The sequence below is a fragment of the Hyperolius riggenbachi genome, chromosome 4 (genome assembly GCF_040937935.1).
Source record: "Hyperolius riggenbachi isolate aHypRig1 chromosome 4, aHypRig1.pri, whole genome shotgun sequence".
NCBI classification, from domain to species: domain Eukaryota; kingdom Metazoa; phylum Chordata; class Amphibia; order Anura; family Hyperoliidae; genus Hyperolius; species Hyperolius riggenbachi.
This window is the reverse complement of record NC_090649.1, coordinates 413,589,888-413,613,917: the sequence shown is the minus strand read 5'-3', so window position 1 is coordinate 413,613,917 and position 24,030 is coordinate 413,589,888. Positions and strand designations below refer to the sequence as shown.

Genomic DNA, 24,030 nt, shown 5'->3' with positions numbered 1-24,030 from the left:
TGTGCTCTGTCTGCCTCAGAGAGAAGTGTGTGCTTTACAGGGTGTGATATCTGTCAGTGGCCCAACTTATCAGCCTAGCAAGATATAGTGTTTCATGAGCTGTAGTACTTGTTGAATGATGTCTGCAGATGTATGAAGACGTTTTGGAATAGAAATTGTTAGATCTGATTTCTTAGCAAAAAAATGGGTTGACCCATTTAACTCTATGTTTCCTGAATGCTTTGTTTGGATTGAATATTGATATTTGCAGATGTATCGGCCGTTTCATGAAGTATTTTTCTCCATGTTTGCACTGATGAAAGGATTGTTCCCCCCCCCCCCCCTCTCCCCGGGGATCAGGTGTCCATCCCTTCAGGGACAGTGTGGAGCTTAGTGCTGTACAGGTGTGTCATTGAGGGGAGGAGGGACGATGGTGTGGCGCAGGATGAACTGACTTCTCTGGGAGCTGTAAGAAGAGAAGAATGCACTCGGCCGAGACGATCTGTCTTTCTGGATCGTTTGGCGATGCATCAGTATTTTCTTAGCAGAGGCAGCCTTGACTGGCCACCTAAGCTGAGAATATTCTAGCCCAGGGCTCAGCAAACTACAGCCCACAGCCGCTATGAAGCCAACCCAGCACTAGAAGGCGGGATTTCATGCATCTTCCCTTCTCCCTCCTGCCGTCCTTTCAAAAATACATGCAGCACACATACAAGTGAAGCAACTTACCCAATCACACTCTCTAGCGCTGATCTCCATGGCAACGGCAGAGTCATGTGACCTGCCATTATTATGTACCAGCATGTCACATGATGCCATGGAGATTACTGCTGGAAAGTGTGATTTGGTGAGTTACCACCCATGCTTTTCCCATGCACTCATTTTACAAAGGGTGGGAGGAGAGACAAACATTCAAGCTGGAGGAATGCGGCCTGATTCAAGAAAAGTTTGCCTGTGTTCTGGCCTGTAAGGGAACCTGAAGTGAGGAAACTAAGTTCAGGTTGAATACTTACCTAAGCAGAGGGAAGGCTCTGAATACCATAGAGTCTATCATTTCTGCGACAGCCCCGGTTAAAGTCATTTGACTTGCTAGGTCAAATAGCTCTTTTGTACTCTTTGGGCAGCCTTTGGAAGAACTTGTGTCCCCATGTAGTTGTGAAGATCAGTGCATACGTAATGCGCACATGCATAAGGCTACCCAAGGACTACTGAAGGCCAAACAGGATGGACAACTTTGATCAGCCATGGCACATGGACAGACCAAGGACTGGGAAGGCTCTATGGCATCCAGAGCCTTCCCTTCACTTAGGTAAGTATCAAACCAGAAGTAAGCGTCCTCACTCCAGGTTTGCTTTAACAGAACTACAGTAACGACAATAGAAAAGAGTAACAGAATTATTCAGCTCCACATCGCTAGTCATTCCATTTATCTGTAAGTAAAGTATAAGTATGAAGGTCATCCAGGAAGTATTAGCTATTTGCTTTTATATTATATTTTTTCTGTGTAATGTAACTTGCATCTGTTAGGATGACCTCTTCTCTTCCTGCACCACTTGTTACATGACTGAAGAACGCCAGTAACTGTTTGTTCAGCAGTGTTACCCTGAACCCCTATCCACAATCCCTCCCATCCACAGGTGAGTAGTGTGATACTACTACAACAAAGGGATTAAATAAAGATATTAAAAAAGTGCTTAAATGAGATGATTATGTGGAGAAGTACGGTAATCACAAGATACAGTGTGCCTAAAATAAAATGAATAAAATGTTTCCTGAATTGATTAATTGAAAATGGCTGTGTTTCCAGATGAGCCTTGTAGAAATAAATTGAGCTCAAACTTGCCCAGCTGATTCTCTGTAATTGGCCTCCCAGTCAGAAGCTTAAAGAACTGAGATCTATTAGCTGAAATCTATCAGTTATGCAATACCTGATAATAAGCTGGATGTTCTGCAGGATGAAGCTGGGAAGACACAATTAATAGATCCATCCTGTGTCTTTTCTAGGACAGACATTGCAGATGTGGACTGAAGCAGCATGACCACTGATCACATGATGTGTGCTCGGCCCCCGCAGTGTGGAAGAAAGGAAAGACAGTGAGCTTGATGCAAGACATCACTGAACAGGTACACAGCAATACATACAACTTCCTTATCAAAGCAAACCTATATCAGACCTAGACAACATAAACTAAGCTATCATAAAACAGCATTATTAGATTGTATTCAGACATACATGGCTGGAATCAATCCCACAAAGCATGGCTATCATACGTATTTCCTTTTAAAGGATACCCGAGGTAACATGTGACATGAGATAGACATGGGTATGTACAGTGCCAAGCACAAATAACTATGTTGGGTTCCTTTTTTTAATTCTCTGCCTGAAAGATTTAAATATCAGGTATGTAAGTGGCTGACTCAGTCCTGACTCAGACAGGAAGTGACTACAGTGTGACCCTCACTGAAAACAAATTCCAACTATAAAACACTTTCCTAGCAGAAAATGGCTTCTGAGAGCAGGAAAGAGATAGAAGGGGTCAATAGTTCATAGATTTTTAGGTCTGGTATACTTCAATGAATGTGTCATTGAGCAAAAACAATAAAACAGTTAAAACTTAAAAAGTACATTTAAACATAAAATAAAACTGTGGAATATCTGAAAAAGTCATTTTTAGGAGAAGGAAGATAGATACAATTATTTATTTAATTTGTTTATTTTTACCTCGGGTTTCCTTTAAGCAATACTAGTTGCCTGGCTTTCTTGCTGATCTTTGACAGCAATAGTGTCTGAATCACACACCTGAAACAAGCATACAGCTAATCCAGTCAGACTTCAGTCAGAGCCCCTGATCTGCATGGTTGTTTAGGGTCTATGGCTAAAAGTATTAAGTATTAAGTATTAAGGCAGAGGATAAGCGGACTGAAGCCTGACGAAGGCTTTACAGCCGAAAGCTTGCTTACCCATTCTTTTAGGTTAGCCGATAAATGGTATCATCCTGATACAAAACTTCAGGCAGAGGATAAGCAGGACAGCCAGGCAATATGCATTGTTTAAAAGGCAATACATATGGCAGCCTCTATATCCCTCTTGCTATAGGTTTAGGAAAGAAGAGTTTCCAGGGTTGTATGCACATCCTCTTCACACCACCTACACAAATTTAAACATCTCAGCTAGCAACGTGTTCTGTTCTGCGGGAGGCAAGGGACTGACGCGATGTTACATGGCAGGTAGGGTGAGTGGGGAGGACCAAGCTCTTGGCCGGTCATAAGTTGAATCAATGCGCCAGGCTGATTACTGGCCGAGACATCGAGGGCCGCCAGATTCTTAGCAGAGATGGTCATTATCAGCCGCCTCGGCTGAGTTTTATCTGTCATGCGTATGAAGCCTTCAGAGTGCTGGTAAACTAAATAGAGAGGAACACACAAGCTGGCAGAATCTATTCTTGCTTGTTACCATCTCCCATGCCTGGGGACAGGGGCTGGTATTCATATGATGATGAACCCCATGCCATCAAGCAAAATTGTTGAGAGGTGTATCATTTTTTAACCCTTCTTTTCTGAGACTTTTTAATCTAGTTGACCAGGAAAAATTTGGCCCACCAAACAAACTCACCCTGAAACCACAGGGATTGATCCCCAATCAGCGTACATTTAAGAAAGCCGTGTGTTAAATTGGGCATTGGGTGTTGCTGATAAGTGGAATATCAGTAATATTCTGTTCTGTTCAGTTTTGCTTCAGCAGTTTTGGGTCGATTTCTGATCATGTAGAGCGTACTGGTAAGGCTGTTACCTTTGATGTGGGATTTAAGTCTTTGATGTGCGATTTGAGTCTTTGACTAGGGTTCGAATACTGGCTCAAACTAGAACGTAAAGCAGTAAGGAGTCTTTAGGCAAGGCTCCCAAATGATCCTGGTCACCCGCTGCAGCCCTGATGCGCTTTGAGATCGCCAGGAGAAAAGCACAATATAAATGTTCTGTGTCTTGTCTGTGTCCTAAACAAAACCCTTTAAATACCTATTGCTTAATCCTAACTTATACCCCATTACAACTCCGATGGTTAATGTTGATATCCTCTTGACGCCTAACCCTAGTCTGCCCTCCCAGAGCAAACCCATACCTAAACGCTTAACCCTAGCTGACTCCAAAAGCAAACACCTTCCTAAATGTCTAACCCTAAATGTCATACCCAAAGTCCACCTGGAAACCTTTGGTCTCAGAGCCTTCTGTCATGCTGCTCCCACATTATGGAACTCCTTACTAGTGTTGGGCGAACATCTAGATGTTCGGGTTCGGGCCGAACAGGCCGAACATGGCCGCGATGTTCGGGTGTTCGACCCGAACTCCGAACATAATGGAAGTCAATGGGGACCCGAACTTTTGTGCTTTGTAAAGCCTCCTTATATGCTACATACCCCAAATTTACAGGGTATGTGCACCTTGGGAGTGGGTACAAGAGGAAAAAAAAATTTAGCAAAAAGAGCTTATAGTTTTTGAGAAAATCGATTTTAAAGTTTCAAAGGGAAAACTGTCTTTTAAATGCGGGAAATGTCTGTTTTCTTTGCACAGGTAACATGCTTTTTGTCGGCATGCAGTCATAAATGTAATACATATAAGAGGTTCCAGGAAAAGGGACCGGTAATGCTAACCCAGCAGCAGCACACGTGATGGAACAGGAGGAGGGTGGCGCAGGAGGAGAAGGCCACGCTTTGAGACACAACAACCCAGGCCTTGCATGAGGACAAGAAGCGTGCGGATAGCATGCTTTGTACCACCATGCAGTCATAAATGTAATAAAGATAAGTGGTTCAATAAACAGGGACCACGCGGCAACGCTAACCCAGCAGCAGCACACGTGATGGAACAGGAGGAGGCGCAGGAGGAGAAGGCCACGCTTTGTGAGACACAACAACCCAGGCCTTGCATGAGGACAAAAAGCGTGCGGATAGCATGCTTTGTACCGCCATGTAGTCATAAATGTAATAAAGATAAGAGGTTCAATAAACAGGGACCACGCGGCAACGCTAACCCAGCAGCAGCAGCAGCAGCAGCACACGTGATGGAACAGGAGGAGGCGCAGGAGGAGAAGGCCACGCTTTGTGAGACACAACAACCCAGGCCTTGCATGAGGACAAAAAGCGTGCGGATATAGCAGCAATGCTTTTTGCCGCCATGCAGTCATAAATGTAATACAGATGAGAGGTTCAATAAACAGGGACCGGAAACGCTAAACCATCCCAGATGTTCATCGGTCATGTTACTTGGTTGGGGTCCAGGAGTGTTGCGTAGTCGTTTCCAATCCAGGATTGATTCATTTTAATTTGAGTCAGACGGTCTGCATTTTCTGTGGAGAGGCGGATACGCCGATCTGTGATGATGCCTCCGGCAGCACTGAAACAGCGTTCCGACATAACGCTGGCTGCCGGGCAAGCCAGCACCTCTATTGCGTACATTGCCAGTTCGTGCCAGGTGTCTAGCTTCATGCCCGGTTTCAGGTCCAGCGGTGCCAGCCACAAATCCGTCTGTTCCTTTATTCCCCTCCAAATTTCCTCCCCTGTGTGCTGCTTATCCCCAAGGCAGATCAGCTTCAGCAACGCTTGCTGACGCATGCCAACAGCTGTGCTGCACTGCTTCCACGATCCTACTGCTGCTGGTGCTGGGTTAGCATTTCCGGATGAGGTACAGCTTTGAGATGCGTTGGAGGAGAAGGAGTCAGAGAGGTAGGTGCTGCTGTTGTTATCCAGCTGTTTGCGGCGTGGGCAACACCCGCGCCGTAGCAGGTGAGGAATCGCTGCCAGGCTCCACAAGGTTCACCCAGTGCGCGGTAAGGGAGATGTATCGACCCTGGCCGAACGCACTCGTCCAGGTGTCAGTGGTGAGGTGAACCTTGCAGGCAACGGCATTCTTCAAGCTTCGGGTTATTTAGCTGACCACGTGCTCATGCAACTCAGGCACTGCAGAGCGCGCAAAGTGGTAGCGGCTGGGAACCACGTAACGTGGGATGGCCACTGACATCATGCCCTTGAAGCTGTTTGTCTCCACCACTCGATATGGCAGCATTTCGCAGGCCAGAAGCTTGGCTATGCTGGCTGGCTGTTACTGCCACGGCCCGGGGGTCATTTGCTGGCAATTTCCTCTTGTGCTCAAACATCTCAGAAACAGACAACTCAACCGTAGCGCTGCACACCGAAGGGCTGTTGGTTGTTGTGTTTGATGAACACTGGGAGACCTCAAGAGCACTAGTCCGGAAAGTGACAGTGTCAGCATCGTCTGATGTTTGTGAATGTTGTGAACCACGCAATGGCTGGGCTACTGCTGCTGCTGAGGCGGGTCTGGTGGTGAGTCTGGTGAACCCAAGGGAGGCAGTGTTGCTGGTGGTACCCTGTCCTGCCGCGTTTGCCCACAGAGTGGGATGTTTGGATAGAATGTGGCGGCTCATGCTGGTGGTGGAGAGGTTGTTAATACTTTTCCCCCTGCTCAGGCGGGTCTTGCACACCTTGCAAATCGCCATGGTAACATCCTCAGTGCAGTCTTCAAAGAAAGCCCAGACTTTAACTGGCTGAGGACTCGGACCTCGTGCGTGATGTGCTGGTGCTGCTTAACCCACTGCTGGACGCTTGAGAGGTCATCCAAGTAATTATCTGGTCCTGTTCTTTTGGATCTGTGAGGGTTGTTGTCCTGGACAACATGGGCAGTATTGAGTGGGTTTTCTTGGGTGCTCCCCTGTGGCCTGTACGTGAACCGTCAGGGGAAACACCTCTTCCCTTGCCCCTCCCTCTTTCACCGGATTTCTTCCTCATTTCACTTATCCTTAAAGTACACGCTGACTGGCAGCAGTACAGTGGCAGTACAGAAATGCTATACAGTGGTGGGTGAGCGGTGTACCACTATTGTCAGCAGTGACACAGAGCACAATGCTATACAGTGGCGGGTGAGCGGTGTACTACTGTTCCCAGCAGACACAGAGTGGAAGTAAACACAATGCTATATAGTGTGGCTGAGCCGTGTACACAGAGTGGCATTAAACACAATGCTATATAGTCTGCTATATAGTCACCCCGAACAGGGTGATGTTCTGCAGAACCCGAACAGTGGCAAACACTGTTCGCCCAACACTACTGGGAGGGAACGCAGATTTTAGTACCTAAACACACGATACAACATGTTTTCCGGGGTCGGACTCTGAGGCACATACAGATGGTCCCGATCATCATCCTCATCATACAACTCTTCTCCTGAGTCTGACCCACCCACCACCTCTGCCACCCCAACATCCCCAGACACAGACCCCTCATCGTCCTCAACATTAACTTGGGATGCTGGCCTGAGCCAGACCTCCTCCTCCACATCAGGCCCCATCATCTCCTCAATGGCAGCCCTCATTAATCGCTCTGGCGACGGACTGATGGACACAACGTTCTCCTCCGGGGAGGGCTGCTGCTGACCACTGGCTGCTGGGGTGGATGTTATAGCTTGCGTGGGGCGTTGGCTGTTGCTGTTGTTGGGAGTGCTGCTCACAGCGGAGGTCTCTGGGGAACTCATGTTGAGCTCATATAGTGGTTGACGGTGAGTGGAGTATTACTGATCCCAGCAATATACACACTGACTGGCAGAGTACGCAATGCTATATAGTGTGGCTGAGCGAGGTACACAGAGTGGCAGTAAACAGAATGCTATATAGTGTGGCTGAGCGAGCGGTGTACCACTATTCCCAGCAGACACAGAACAGTGAACAGAATGCTATATAGTGTGGCTGAGCGAGCGGTGTACCACTATTCCCAGCAGACACAGAACAGTGAACAGAATGCTATATAGTGTGGATGAGCGAGCGGTGTACCACTATTCCCAGCAGACACAGAACAGTAAACAGAATGCTATATAGTGTGGCTGAGCGAGCGGTGTACCACTATTCCCAGCAGACACAGAACAGTGAACAGAATGCTATATAGTGTGGCTGAGCGAGCGGTGTACCACTATTCCCAGCAGACACAGAACAGTGAACAGAATGCTATATAGTGTGGCTGAGCGAGCGGTGTACTACTGTTCCCAGCAGACACAGAACAGTACACAGAATGCTATATAGTGTGGCTGAACGAGCGGTGTACTACTGTTCCCAGCAGACACAGAACAGTACACAGAATGCTATATAGTGTGGCTGAACGAGCGGTGTACCACTATTCCAAGCAGACACAGAACAGTGAACAGAATGCTATATAGTGTGGCTGAGCGAGCGGTGTACCACTATTCCCAGCAGACACAGAGTGGCAGTAAACAGAATGCTATATAGTGTGGCTGAGCGAGGTACACAGAGTGGCAGTAAACAGAATGCTATATAGTGTGGCTGTGCAAGCGGTGTACTACTATTCCCAGCAGACACAGAGTGGCAGTAAACAGAATGCTATATAGTGTGGCTGAGCGAGGTACACAGAGTGGCAGTAAACAGAATGCTGAGCGAGCGGTGTACTACTATTCCCAGCAGCGACACACAATGACTGGGGGGGACCCTGGCTAGCGTGGCTGGAGCGCGAACTACCCTGCCTGCCTACCCAAAGCTAAACCCACAGACAAATGGCGGAGATATGACGTGGTTCGGGTATTTATTTACCCGAACCACGTGACAGTTCGGCCAATCAGAGCGCGTTCGGGTCCGAACCACGTGACCCGTTCGGCCAATCACAGCGCTAGCCGAACGTTCGGGGAACGTTCGGCCATGCGCTCTTAGTTCGGCCATATGGCCGAACGGTTTGGCCGAGCACCGTCAGGTGTTCGGCCGAACTCGAACATCACCCGAACAGGGTGATGTTCTGCAGAACCCGAACAGTGGCGAACACTGTTCGCCCAACACTACTCCTTACCTCAGCAGATCAGCACAGCTTTATCTCTGGACGTGTTTAAATCCAGACTGAAAACCCACCTGTTCCGTTTGGCATTTGCAGAAATATAATTTTTGTTTTTGTTGTGTTAATACTTTAGCCTACTACCAATTACTGAATCTGAAGGGGCCTAAGCGCTTTGAGTCCTATGGGCGAAAAATTTAGGAATGCAATTTCATCTGCAAACCTTCAAAAGAAATGACTCTGAAAATGCTGCAGGCTGATCGCTAATAGCCAAGCACTGATCAAAAGCTTTGGCGATTAGCATAGTGGAGTCACCCTCATAGCTCTCCACTGTTGCTTTGCTGATTGCCGGCAATCACTGGCAATTGCCAAACACTCAAGCGCTGCAAAAATGTTCTTATTGGGTCTCAGCTTTTAACTATATCCTCCCCCCTCCCCCACCCTATCCCTTAACACTAACCCTACTAAATGAATCCTAACCTTAACCTATAACCCTATCACACTACCCAGCTTTCAGCTATGTGATTGAGCCCTGGTGCCAAATAAAATACTTAAAGGGAACCAGAGACGAAGCACCCTTGTGTATTTTACCATATGTATCAGTAAGAACATTAGAGAAAACACTTACCATGCTCTCTGTTTCATCCTCACTGCTAAAAGTGTCTGTTATCAGCTGTGATAAGAATCCCGGACTGAGCATTCAGTCTGGCTTTGCAGGGAATAATTATAGCTGAGTCATTATAGCAGAGCCAGGAGGGAGTAGGCTTGGGCTTGAAAAGACACCAGAGAAGACAGACTCAGCTATAATCTTTCTGTAGCAAAGCTAGACTGAGTGCTCAGTCCGGGATTCTTATCAGAGGTGATAACAGTCAGATTAAACAGAGAACAATGAAACAAAGAGCAGATAAGGTGTTTACTGTCATGTTCCCACTGATTTATAAGGTAAAATACAAGAGGGTGCTTCATCTCTGGTTCTCTTTAAAACCAATATCTGGAGCTAGGCTATATAATAATCTAGTTCTAGTAACAGTGGGGCCCCAAGGCAAAATTAACCTGGGGGCCCCCAACAGACACCCCCCCCCCCTGACCAAAAAGTGGCATTAGGGGCCCTTTGTTGCAGATAAATTTCGCTCCTGGGACCCTGAGCTGGCTGCTGACCCTCCCAATCCCCTCCTAATGTAACTGTGCTTTCTGGGGCCTCTGCAGAGTCTTTGGCAGTGTAGCGTCTCACCTGCCCAGCTGCCCGCCAGCACAGGTGAGATGCTACAATGCCAAAGATTTTGCAGAGGCCCCAGGAGCAACAGTTAACCTCTTGAGGACCACAGGCTTCCCGCAAAGTGACCAGGCTGTTTTTTACAATTCAGTGCTCTGCAGCGTTAGAAGCTTGCTGCAGAGCATTACAACTTAGCACAAATGATTCCCCCCCCCCCTCCTCTCTGCCCACCAAAAGAGCTTTCTGTTGGTGGGCTCTAATCGCTGCTGCAGAGTTTTGTTTATTTCTTATTAACTTTTTTTTATAAATTTCGCTATTTTTTAAAATAATTTGTATAAATCCCCTCCCTTTCTTTGCCAGCCAATCACAGCGATCAGCTCTCAAAGGAATCAGCCTATGAGAGCAGATCGCTCTGTGACCCTCTCCAGGGGACAGCCGAGTGTCACAGCTGTCCCCAGTGCAGCGCTGGTATAGATCGCAGCGCTGTACAATGCAAATACAGTCTGATAGCGGCAATCGCCGCTGGGGGACTGTTGATGGAGCGGAGCTCCGTCACTTAAGCGGGGATGCGCGCGCATCAGCGCGCTTGATCCCCTGCAAACTCCGCCCCCAGGACTTCATACCTATTGGGGCAGCCACCTTTCGGCCACCGATCGGCATTAGGCGGTCGTAAGGTGGTTAAGATGGGGAGGAGACACCTTGGGGGGGCCCCTACAGGCTCTGTGGGTTTGCCCCCTTTGCCTCTATGGTAGCGCTGGCCCTGACCTAGCCCTGGCGCTAATAACCCAATCTCATATATATAGTACCCAAGCCCTGGCACCTGCTACCTAAAACCAATATCCATAGCTCCCAGAGCCCATTGGAGTATCATCTCTGTATCTAGCTTCCAGCAATCAATTTAGTGCTTGCTAGCGGGCGCCCAATTTAACTGCTTCCCCTCAGCCACTCTCTGAGGACTGAGGCTGTAAGCTGAAGGGTGATCTTAGACATAGCTGTGTAAACAGAAGCTTGCAGCCACACAGAACAAGGTCAGTAAATTAGGGGTAATTGCGGTTAAAGGACCACTATCGCGGAAAAGTGTAACATTTTAAATAAATGTAAACACATAGAAATAAGAAGTATGTTTCTTGCAAAGTAAAATGAACCATAAATTATTTTTATCCTATGTTGCTGTCACAGTAGGTAATAGAAATCTGACAGAACCGACAGGTTTTGGACCAGCTAATTTCCTTATGGGGGATTTTTACAGCATAGCCTTTATTCTTTATAAAGAGACGCTCCCTGAAATGGATTTATACAAATATGCTAGCCAGCCTTCCTGCTCGCTGCACAGTTTTTTGGCAGTTGGGTGGAACAACTGCCATTTACTAAGTGCTTTTGAAAATAAAGAAAACACTGAGAATCCCCCATGAGGAGATGAGCTGGTCTAAAACCTGTCAGTTCTTTCAGATTTCTTTTACCTACTGTAAGTGACAGCAACATAGGGGAAAAGTAATTTATGTCTCATTTTACTCTGGGAAAAATGTACTTATGTGTATATGTTTACATGTACTTTAAATTTTACGATTTTCGTGATAGTGTTCCTAACTTTTCTCAGAGAGACATTCCTGGATTGTGGGACAGTGACAGGTGGAGTCACTTGTTATTAAGGACTCCAGCAATGATGTATCCTCAACAGTCAATCCTCAGCTGCATAAGCCATTATAAAACCAAGTGCTGGTGTCTCACCTCCTCAATGTCATGTGAAGAACTGTCACCCCTGTTTTATCGGGAGGTATTCTGCAGGTAATCACAACAGGATGCTTGCCCTGTTTTCCTTTGACTTGTAAATGTGTCCTTGATGTTGTTACATTTTAAAAGCAGAGAGGTTGGTTAGTGTAAAATGTAAATATTACTGTTTTGGCACAACCCTTTTAAAGTTACATACAGTGGGTTGCAAAAGTATTCGGCCCCTTTGAAGTTTTCCACATTTTGTCACATTACTGCCACAAACATGCATCAATTTTATTGAAATTCCACGTGAAAGTCCAATACAAAGTGGTGTACATGTGAGAAGTGGATCGAAAATCATACATCATTCCAAACATTTTTTACAAATAAATAACTGCAAAGTGGGGTGTGCGTAATTATTCGGCCCCCTGAGTCAACACTTTGTAGAACCACCTTTTGCTGCAATTACAGCTGCCAGTCTTTTAGGGTATGTCTCTACCAGCTTTGCACATCTAGAGACTGAATTCCTTGCCCATTCTTCTTTGCAAAACAGCTCCAGCTCAGTCAGATTAGATGGGCAGCGTTTGTGAACAGCAGTTTTCAGACCTTGCCACAGATTCTCGATTGGATTTAGATCTGGACTTTGACTGGGCCATTCTAACACATAGATATGTTTTGTTTTAAACCATTCCATTGTTGCCCTGGCTTTATGTTTAGGGTCATTGTCCTGCTGGAAGGTGAACCTCCGCCCCAGTCTCAAGTCTTTTGCAGACTCCAAGAGGTTTTCTTCCAAGATTCCCCTGTATTTGGCTCCATCCATCTTCCCATCAACTCTGACCAGCTTCCCTGTCCCTGCTGAAGAGATGCACCCCCCGAGCATGATGCTGCCACCACCATATTTGACAGTGGGGATGGTGTGTTCAGAGTGCTGTGCAGTGTTAGTTTTCCGCCACACATAGCGTTTTGCATTGTGGCCAAAAAGTTCCATTTTGGTCTCATCTGACCAGAGCACCTTCTTCCACATGGTTGCTGTGTCCCCCACATGGCTTGTGGCAAACTGCAAACAGGACTTCTTATGCTTTCTGTTAACAATGGCTTTCTTCTTGCCACTCTTCCATAAAGGCCAACTTTGTACAGTGCATGACTAATGGTTGTCCCATGGACAGAGTCTCCCACCTGAGCTGTAGATCTCTGCAGCTCGTCCAGAGTCACCATGGGCCTCTTGACTGCATTTCTGATCAGCGCTCTCCTTGTTTGGCCTGTGAGTTTAGGTGGATGGCCTTGTCTTGGTAGGTTTACAGTTGTGCCATACTCCTTCCATTTCTGAATGATCACTTGAACAGTGCTGCGTGGGATGTTCAAGGCTTTGGAAATCTTTTTCTAGCCTAAGCCTGCTTTAAATTTCTTAATAACTTTATCCCTGACCTGTCTAGTGTGTTCTTTGGACTTCATGGTGTTGTTGCTCCCAATATTCTCTTAGACAACCTCTGAGGTCCTCACAGAGCAGCTGTATTGGTACTGACATTAGATTACACACAGGTGCATTCTATTTAGTCATTAGCACTCATCAGGCTATGTCTATAGGCAACTGACTGCACTCAGATCAAAGGGGGCCGAATAATTATGCACACCCAACTTTGCAGTTATTGATTTGTAAAAAATGTTTGGAATCATGTATGATTTTCGTTCTACTTCTCATGTGTACACCACTTTGTGTTGGTCTTTCATGTGGAATTCCAATAAAATTGATTCATGTTTGTGGAAGTAATGTGACAAAATGTGGAAAACCTCAAGGGGGCGGAATACTTTTCCAACCCACTGTATATAAAACATTATTATTGATTGTATTGAAATTCTACTAGTGGCAATCCCCTGAGCCCTTTTTACCAGGTGCCTTTTTTCATGTATGCGTTTCCCATCCCCTTCTTATACACCTCGATTCTGGTTGTCCATGGCAGGTTTTGTTGCTATGCCACTGTTTATCTCTATAATTTTGTTTTCAGAGAGTAGGTGGGTTCCCCTCCCAGAAGAATCACGGCCGAAAAGGGAGCGGGTCTTCGGATGAAAACATAAATACAAGGAAAATTAAGGTATAAACTTAACTTTATCACTTGCCATCCACAGAATATAACAGCATGTTTTTGACATTTTGCATGTCTGTACATTTTCATAAAGTTTTTACAAGAGACATCATATTATACTGTGCATCATGGAGAACAGGATACCATTCACATCATTGCTTTCATTCAGTAGAACTAATGTTTAGCTTGGACATCAGCCCCTCCCCCTTAGCGTGGACATTAGCCCCTTCCCCCTTTTCCCACTAAGAGGAGTGAATGGGGCACTGAAGAGAAGGGAATTACAGGGTGATAGGAGGGAACACCACAGCAAGCCTGTCTCTTCCTCTGTAAAAATTTGACTTAACCTTACTGGCAATAAGCCCGAGCTGAGCTTGGGCTATGCCGCGCAGGAGGATATCTCAGCCCCTGGTGGGGCGATTCGCCCCATTCAAAGTGCTGTACGCGCAGCTAGCACTTTGCTAGCCGTGTGTACAGTGATCGCTCTGCGGCGATCACCCGCACGCAGCAGCGGAAGAGGGCCCCCCCCACCAGAGCCCTGCGCTGCCCGGACCAATGACTTTCGGGCAGCGCTAAGGGCTGGATCGGAGGCGTCTGAAGTCAGGACGTCAGCTGACATCCATGACGTCATTCTGATTGTCGCCATGGCGACAAGAAAAGCCAAACAGGAGAACGCGTTATATACGCTTTCCTCTGTTTGCTATTGATGCCGGTGACGATCGCACTAGAGCAGGCATGGGCAAACTTGACCCTCCAGCTGTTGAAGAACTTCAAGTCCCACAATGCATTGCAGGAGTCTGACAGCCACAGTCATGACTCGTAAAGGCAAATGCATTGTGGGATTTGTAGTTCCTTAACAGCTGGAGGGCCAAGTTTGCCCATGCCTGCCCTAGAGGGACACATGCGCCCTCTAGTGTTGTTTCATGTAGCTACCACTCTGGTAGCTTTACATGAAACAAAAAAAATGTATTTCTGCCTATTTGGCAGAATCAATAAATCGCCAGGAGGGTTAAGCTAAAAGTCAAGTTTTACAGGGCATAATTACAGAGGACAGGTTGGGGGAGATGCTGAGCTGAAGAACGGACAACTCACAGAAGTATGTGGATCCAGAATGAACTTACCATTGAGCTTACCTTAAAGGGTACATCCAGGGTACATCCAGGCTAAATCAAAATCCACTTACCAGGGGCTTCCCCCAGCCCCCGGCAGCCGTCCTGTGCCTTCGCCGCAGCTACCGGTGTCCTCCATTGCAGAAGCCGACCTCACCAGGTTGGCTTCCAAGTCAGCTTCTTGTGCGCTTCACCGTGCGGGTCACGTGGTCTAGCCGACGTCATCAGGTCTGTACTGTGCAGGCGCAGAACTACTGCGCCTGCGCAATACAGACCTGATGACTTTGGCCAGACCACGTGATCCGTGCGGTGGAGCTTTGAAATGGTCAGGTATACTTTAAATGTATAACTTGGGAAAAAGGGAAGCATTTTTGTGTTACACTCAGTTACTGAGACTTAGTCATGCCTGGTATTAAAAATCACCATGGACAAATGTAGTCTATAGTTAAAGCCACAGAGTAGTATGGTGTCTATGGTGCCTTTCTAAAGATGGCCACTCACTTCAGATTTAGGCTTTACATTACTTAAACAGTCAAGGCGCCTCTTAATTCCTCAAGCCTAACATTGTAGTGATGTGATCTGCCCGATTTCTACCTGCTTATTTTCCAGCATAATTTCATTAATATCTGTGTGGGATTCACAGTAAAAGTAAATTCATAAAAAGTAATTCAGTATGTTTCTTACAGCTTCAAACGTCCTTCCCTCCAATTCACCTCAGTCTTATCTCCAACTCAAAACCGCTGGATAAAAAACTCAAGGACCATGCGTCTAACTCTGACCTCTCAAAAGATACCCGGGGGGAAAAAATTAATTTACCACAAGTGGATAAAGCATCCACCCCCAAACCTATTAAGTCGTTTCCTGACAAGTCCAAATACTCCAAAGATTTTGGCGGCAACAATGCTAACTTGGCAAACACGCCTACTTTTTCATATGAGGCACCAAAGGACTCCAGACTGGAGAAACAAACTTGGCTAGAAGTCTCGCTTCCTAAGACAAACTCAGAGCGTTTGTCTCCAGAGATACTCAAGGCTGCTGACTGTCAGTCATGCAAGAATGAGAAGAGACTGAAAAGCGAGTATGACAAGATCCTGTCACAATCCAAGAGGGAAAAGGAGGCCTTACAGCAAAAGATCAATGAATTAGAAGCTGAGCTTAGAAAACAAGAAGATGTCTATAAGAGAACTGAGGAGGAACATGAAGATGGAACAGTCAGTGTGGTGAGTTGGATCACATCAAAGTTTTGTTCCCTATAGATGTGGTAAAAAAACAAAAACAAACAGCTACATGTTTTTTTGTACTTCAAAATAAGATAGACATAATACACAGCCTATGCACTACAGTATAGCTTAGTACAGGTTTGTAGCATACCTCACTTCCCTGTGTCCCTCCACCCTCCCCATGTCTAATTAGGGATAACACATGGCTGATGAGTATGGCAGCCTCAGCTCTTGGCTTTCAGACATTTTCCTCCCTTACTTTCACCATCCAAACCCCCTCCCCCTTGCTTCCAGAACCTGTATGAGTACAAACCCCCCTTTGTACTTGGCGAAATAAATGATTCTTATTCTGAGGGGTTTTTTCCTTGAGGACTAGAGCAATTTTCCTCTTTCAGTGCTCATTCCATTCATTCACCATTAACTTTATCACTACTTTACACAACAAAATGATCTATATCTTGTTTTTTTCGCCACCAATTAGGCTTTCTTTGGGCTGTGTATTATGCTAAGAATTATTTTATTCTAAATGCATTTTAATCTGAAAATTAAGAAAAAAAATTGAAAAAAAATCATTATTTCTCAGTTTTCAGCCGTTATAGTTTTAAAATAATACATGATACCATAATTAAAACTCACATATATTATTTGCCCAGTTGTCCCGGTTATTACACCATTTACATTATGTCCCTATCACAGTGTTTGGTGACAATATTTTATTTGGAAATAAAGGTGTATTTTTTCAGTTTTGCGTCCAACACTAATTACAAGCTCTTATTTGCAAAAAAAACAAAACAGTAATATACACTCTTGTCATGCATATTAAAAAAATGTAGTCCCTAAGTTGACTATTTAAGTATTTTCTTTTAAATGTCACTTTATTATTATTTTTTTATTAAAGTTTTTATTTAGGTAAATATTGGAGAGGAGGTAAGGGGTTAAGTAATGCTATATCATATGTTTTTTTCTTTACTGGGAAGTTTTTAGGTGTAATTTTACTTTTTGGCTTCTAGATGTCCCCACACTTTATTCTGCTTATTTACTTTTTGACGGCATACATGCGTTACAGGAAGTAACAAGACTATGCTATACATTTATTCTTGTCAATTAACACGGCATCTCCTGAATGCATTAATATTAGGCATGTAGATCGGTGAATGCGAACTGTGTACTGGTGGCGACAAGAACGGCGAGCAGGAGCGAACGGGAGCACGCACAGAGGAGATTGTGGCAGTAGACTAAGGCCTGTTTCACATTAGCGTTCGCTGTCCGGATTTGCCATGCCGGATCCGGACCGTATACTGTACAAACGGAACGGACGTTCGGCATAGCAATGCAAAGTCTATGCGTCCGTTCACACTAACTGGATCGGATCCGGACTCCGGACACTTTTCCAACATGCGCTATTTTTTGGGTCCGGATCATCCGGCTGACGCACCCGGACCAGAGCCTGACTGCACCATCCGTGCATAGAAACCAATGGGAAACGGAAAGCACAGAACACACTGGCTATAAAAACCTGACGTTCTACCCCACTTCCTATGCGTTTTCTAGCGGCCATTTTGGATGGGGACACATGGGCCCAGCATTTCTGGAGTGGAGCAGCAGTGACTTTGTGCTGGAGCTGTTTGGCAGTATGTTAGACGTGGAGGTGAGGCCCTACACAGCGGAGGACCTGATTCTACAGGTGCACCTTCTGCTGACCTCCCAGACCCCAACAATATTATATAGTTTGTTATCTCTTTTACCAAACGGATCCGGATCGCAGCCGTATTCATACCTGATGCAAACGGATCCAGTCCGTTCTTTACAGAAACGCAAGTGTAAACGGGGCCTAATATCTACGTCCCTGGGACTTCAGATGGAGGACATAGATATACTGCCCACGGTGCGGAAACTAGTTAAAGTAAATCATCCACTTCCTCTGTTAGAAAATTATTTATATTTGAATGACATGCCCATTAATGTTCAGTGCACCTAGGCTACCCTTCCATACAGATTCATGTATTCCCTCTGGAGGTCACTGCACTGTTGCCATCTTTGCAGCAATGTCCACACTGTCTAATGAAACCTGCCTTTGGGGGTGTAATGTTTCCACTCACTGATTGGGGTATAGCTTCTGATGTCACTCCCTAGACGATTGCTGGGGTGAAGCCAGAGACCACAGTTCCTGCTTAGGCTGCCTGCTATGCCTAATACACACGGTACAATTTTCCCTGCGATAGATGGATCCGATTGATAAAATCTGTCATGTCCGATATTACTCCCGTTTCTGCGCGCGAATTCTCATAGCGGTGAATGGAAAAAGATACGAAAAATGAATCTATTGGAAATCTGTTCCTAGTGTGTGACACACATCAGATAGATTCTTGTCAGATTCAACTTGACAGGCATCTAGTGGGCTGAATAGCTCAGAGAAGTTCTTTTGCATAGATAACAACTAAAAAAGTTTTTTTTTTAACTCTTCCTGTACTGGAAACATTATAAGACTCTTTTCTTGCTAATAATGTTATATTTCGTATCTGTACTACACATACAATTCATGATCTCATAAGTTTATTTTCACTTCACGTTTATAATTTTGTATTATAATTATAATACAATTATAATTATAATTTTGTACACTAATTTTGTACACTAATACTTATAATTTTGTACACTAATTGATACAAAATAATGTTTTATTAAATAGATACAGTAAACTGTGCCTGATCTGGGGCTTTACCCTGTCCCCAGGCTTATATGTGCCGGCTAGGTGAAGATGCTAAAAGGCTTCATTACTGTCCTGAATATATATATATTTAATGGTTGTCTTCTGTTATCTCTACTATAGGAGCATCCCAACAAAGAGCGTCTCTTCTCTAACTGTTCTACATGTGGTTGTGATGCAGAAGCATATAGGAGACTAGAACAGCATAACAGAGACAAGCAAGAACAAATTGTGAGTAACTTACGTACAATACAATATATAATACAATCACATTTGTAAAGGGCTTTTCTCCCATAAGACTCAAAGCGCATAGATATCTCACAGATCAATACAGGGTTGCTTGCCAGCTGGACTCTGTTACAGAGGAAATAGGTGTTCGTAAATGCCAGACTAAACAGGTGGCTTTTCAGTTTGGACTTAAATGGTTTCAGGGATGGATATGTCCTTATGGGTTGTGGCAGGGCGTTCCAAAGTGTAGAGGCAGCTTGACAGAAGGCTCTGTCTCCAAAGGTTTTGAGGTGGACTTTGGGGGTGACCAGTTATTAGAGCCTTTTGATCATCATCTAAGATTGGGGGGGGGGGGGGGGAGAGAGGGTGATGCAGTTGCAACAAGTTCTTCAGGTATTCAGGGCCCAGACTGTGCAAGAATTTGAATGTCAATAAGCCAATCTTAAACAGAATTCTTAATTTTATCGGTAGCCAGTGGTGTGAGCGAAGGGTTGATATTATGTGGCGAGTTGGCTAGTTAACAACCTTGCAGCGGCATTCTGTACTAATTGCAGGCGGTGCAGGTCTTTGTTTATAAGACCTGTATAGAGAACATTGCAATAGTCCAGGTGGAGGTGGCACTGCTGTATAGGATGTGGTACCGGCATAAGGATGCGGTACTGACACCTGAGAGCTTTTGCCTTGTGTGATACACTCTGGACTAATCTAATAGTAAAGCTGAACACATTCAATGTTGTAATAAAAGATCAGTCAGGCACTACCAATTATCAGGCTTGCTGTTTAATAATCTGTGCCAATTCTTCCAAAAGATTGACTGAGTAGTGTGAGGAGGGCCAATCTCCCACATTTCCTAGGAGATATGTTTTCATCTTCTGTTTGAAATAACATTTCCACTCTGAAATTTAAAAAAAAGTGCCAAAAAGTAGGTGAAAAAGTACTGTCAAATTTATTCTGAGTATTTTCTTGCTTGCTGGTGGCTTGAAAGGCAATTTATTGATAGCTGTGAAAATATCACCTAGTAGAAAACATAGGAAAAAAAGTGAATTGGATCAGGCCCTGGCAGGGCCGGGCCAGGCATAGGCAAAGGCTCCAGCCTCAGGGCGCAGTGTAGGAGGGGGCGCACAACTCACTCAGCTATCATTGCCCTATTGGAGTTGAAGCAGAGAGAAATAAGAAAAGGGGATATATAGCAGTGACTGCAAGCCAGATAACTAGAGATTAAAGTGCTGGAAGGGCTGGGGACCCTGGAGCTCCTCTTAGTCTAATAGCAATGTGTGACGGCTGGGGTGGGAGGGATGGAGGGGCGCACTTTGGTGTCTCAGCCTTGGGTGCTGGAGGACCATGTCCCGGCTCTGGGCCCTGGGGCCCATATGCAATTCATTTTTTCTCCTGAGTTTTCTCCTAGCTGATAGTTTCAAAATTGTCAGTAAAATGCCTTGTAAGCAACCAGCAACCAAGAAAATACTGAAAACAATTTGTCAGTACTTTTTCACCTCCTTTTTGGTACTTTATCAATTGCAAAATGCTGAAAAGTTATTTTAAATAGAAGATGAAAAATTATCACCTAGGAGAAAACTCAGGTGAAAAAGGGAATTGCATACGGCCCCCCTGTCTCTTACCAGGTGTCACCGGGGAAGATGGTGGAACAGTGTGTGGCAGATAAAGGAGAGCTTGGCAGCCATTTTGTGCTTCAAGTGCTTCTTCCGAGGCTTTGAAGACGCACGTAAAAGCGTGAAACGGCCATTCCCTGTGGGGAGATGGACTAGTCCAAAATCTGTCAGATCTGTCATGTCCTATGCATGCATGCATTGTTTTCATTTGTTCTTTGAACTTCAGCCTAACTTTTACAATGGAGCTAGTCATTTAACTTCAGCTTACACAAGTTATTTGTCACACAACAAAAAAAACTTGCAAAATAGTCGAGCTCCCCTTAAAGCAAACCTGAACGCAGAACTTCCTCTCTGCTCTAAAAGATAAGCAACAGCATAATAACCTTTAAAGAAAAAACATTTCTTTGTTACAGCTGACACAAATCCTGTAATAAATCTGCAGTGTATACTTCCTGCTTTCATGGAATCAGACACAGAGTTAACATCCTGTGTTTACAAATTAGCTGTTCTGCCAAGGCAGCCAGCTGACGCGGCTGAGAGAACAAACTATAGTTGTGATTAGTCACAGATGAGGGGAGATTAGACAGGCTAAACTCTCTTAAACATACAGGGTGGATTTTTCTCTATTTACCTTCTGTCCTGTGCAAGAGTTGCGCTCTCCTTTAATCTTATACAATTAAGTGTTTATTTATAGCGTGTCCCAGATACTGTTTCCTCTGTGTCTCTTATTACAGAGCTATAATCTATATACGTTTGTGAATTTTGCCTTGTCCGTGTTTCCTGCAATAGGATTGCTTGTTAGCAGAAATTGAAGAATTGAATAGCCAGCTCGATACAATACGACACGGTGAGAGAGACCAGGATCTGCTGTTCAAAAGTAAGCAAAGCCAATTGGTTTCTGACATGGAAGGCGTGAAGTTACAGCTGGAGAGGGTGAAAGAGCGGGAAAAGTTGAGAGTCTCCTGCCTGGAGAGGGAAAAGGTACAGCATCATGTGACAAATACAGGAAACTGCTGTAATATGTACTGTATGTGCTGCTAGGATTCTCACCTAATACTATATACCTACCGACAGCACCACTTCCGGGCATACCTAAAAAAATGCTGCTTGACTGTTTGGTCTGCTGGTCCTTTAATTGACCCAGTGTACAGATTAGGTCAGTGGTCCTCAAACTAAGGCCCGCGGCCGAATGTGGCCCCCTGAGGCTTTTTTACAGGCCCCTACACAAAAAATGTATTACTTATAGATGCGATCAGCCACATCTTTAAATATTGGTGGTCCGCATATAGAATAGCAATGCTGGCACCACCCATCCACATGGAAGCCAGAAAGCAGTAATTCACTGGTTTCCAATCAAATTCCACATCAGGTGACACTGCTGTCCACTGCAGGTTGTCACCTGGTAGTGTTGGGCGAACAGTGTTCGCCACTGTTCGGGTTCTGCAGAACATCACCCTGTTCGGGTGATGTTCGAGTTCGACCGAACACCTAATGGTGTTCGGCCAAACCGTTCGGCCATAAGGCCGAACTAAGAGCGCATGGCCGAACGTTCCCCGAACGTTCGGCTAGCGCTGTGATTGGCCGAACGGGTCACGTGGTTCGGACCCGAACGCGATCTGATTGGCCGGACGGGTCACGTGGTTCGGGTAAATAAATACCCGATCCACGTCATTTTTCCGCCATTTGTCTGTGGGTTTAGCTTTGGGTAGGCAGGCAGGGTAGTTCTCTCTCCAGCCAGGCTAGCCAGGGTCCCCCCAGTCATTGTGGTGCTGCTGGGAACAGTAGTACACCGTTCACCCACACTATATAGCATTGTGTTTACTGCCACTCTGTGTACACCGCTCACCCACCACTGTATAGCATTGTGTTTACTGCCACTCTGTGTCTCTGCTGGGAGCAGTAGTACACCGCTCACCCGCCACTGTATAGCATTGTGCTCTGTGTCGCTGCTGGGAATAGTAGTACACCGCTCACCCACCACTGTATAGCATTGTGCTCTGTGTCGCTGCTGGGAACAGTAGTACACCGCTCACCCACCACTGTATAGCATTGTGCTCTGTGTCGCTGCTGGGAATAGTAGTACACCGCTCACCCACCACTGTATAGCATTGTGCTCTGTGTCGCTGCTGGGAATAGTAGTACACCGCTCACCCACCACTGTATAGCTTTGTGCTCTGTGTCGCTGCTGGGAATAGTAGTACACCGCTCACCCACCACTGTATAGCATTGTGCTCTGTGTTGCTGCTGGGAATAGTAGTACACCGCTCACCCACCACTGTATAGCATTGTGCTCTGTGTCGCTGCTGGGAATGGTAGTACACCGCTCACCCACCACTGTATAGCATTTAAAAGACATTTTTTCCTTTGAAACTTTACAATCAATTTTCTCAGAAACTATAAGCTCTTTTTCAAATATTTTTTTTCCTCTTGTACCCACTCCCAAGGTGCACATACCCTGCAAATTTGGGGTATGTAGCATGTAAGGAAGCTTTACAAAGCACGAAAGTTCGGGTCCCCATTGACTTCCATTATGTTCGGAGTTCGGCGCGAACACCCGAACATCGCGGCCATGTTCGGCGAACGTTCGCGAACCCGAACATCCAGGTGTTCGCCCAACACTATCACCTGGGTATGCTTCACTGTCTGGCCCGCGCAGACTTCTACACCATTTTATGTATACTCCGGCCCCTCAGCAGTCTGAAGTATGTTGATCCGGCCCTCGACTCAAAACGTTTGGGGACCCCTGGATTAGGTGTTCTGATTTTGCGGTGCCAATGTGTGTCCCGAAATTGGCTACATGCTTGTTTCAGGATTGTACTGGGGTTAAGTATAGGTCTTGTGCAGGGCCGGTTCTAGACTTTTTACTGCCTGAGGCAAACTTGTTGGATGCCTCCCCCACCCTCCCCGATTTACAACGATCGCACAGCACCCAAAAAATGTTACCCTCACTATTGGTAGGTAGATAGGTATAGATGCCCCCTGTATAGGGTTGCCAGGTATGGTTGCCCCATTATAGGTAGCTAGTATAGTTACCCCCAGTATAGTTGCCCCGGCATAGGTAGTATAATTTCCCCCCGTATAGGTAGTAAAATTGCCCCAGTATAGGTAGCTAGTATAGTTGGCCCCAGTACAGGTAGTATAGTTGGCCCCATATAGATCGTATAATTGCCCCCTGTATAGGTAGTATAATTGCCCCCTGTATAGGTAGTATAATTGCCCCCCGTATAGGTAGTATAATTGCCCCCGTATAGGTAGGTAGTATAATTGCCCCAGTACAGGCAGTATAGTTGCCCCTGTATAGGTAGTATAATTGCCCCGTATAGGTAGCTAGTATAGCTGCCC

The 24,030-nt window shown here is 45.5% G+C and overlaps 1 protein-coding gene across 1 annotated transcript in view; it reads left to right on the top strand.

The window, feature by feature from the left end:
• Positions 1 to 782: 782 nt before the first annotated feature.
• The window catches only part of LOC137570902 (putative golgin subfamily A member 6-like protein 3), a 51,299-nt gene continuing 28,051 nt past the window's right edge, over positions 783 to 24,030 (top strand). Inside the window, exons 1-6 of the mRNA XM_068279605.1 lie at positions 783 to 826; positions 1,984 to 2,103; positions 13,740 to 13,826; positions 15,610 to 16,143; positions 18,974 to 19,081; positions 21,478 to 21,669. Of these exons, the coding sequence (XP_068135706.1) occupies positions 2,083 to 2,103; positions 13,740 to 13,826; positions 15,610 to 16,143; positions 18,974 to 19,081; positions 21,478 to 21,669 (942 nt within the window). The 5' untranslated portion in view covers positions 783 to 826; positions 1,984 to 2,082. The remainder of the gene's footprint in view (positions 827 to 1,983; positions 2,104 to 13,739; positions 13,827 to 15,609; positions 16,144 to 18,973; positions 19,082 to 21,477; positions 21,670 to 24,030) is intronic.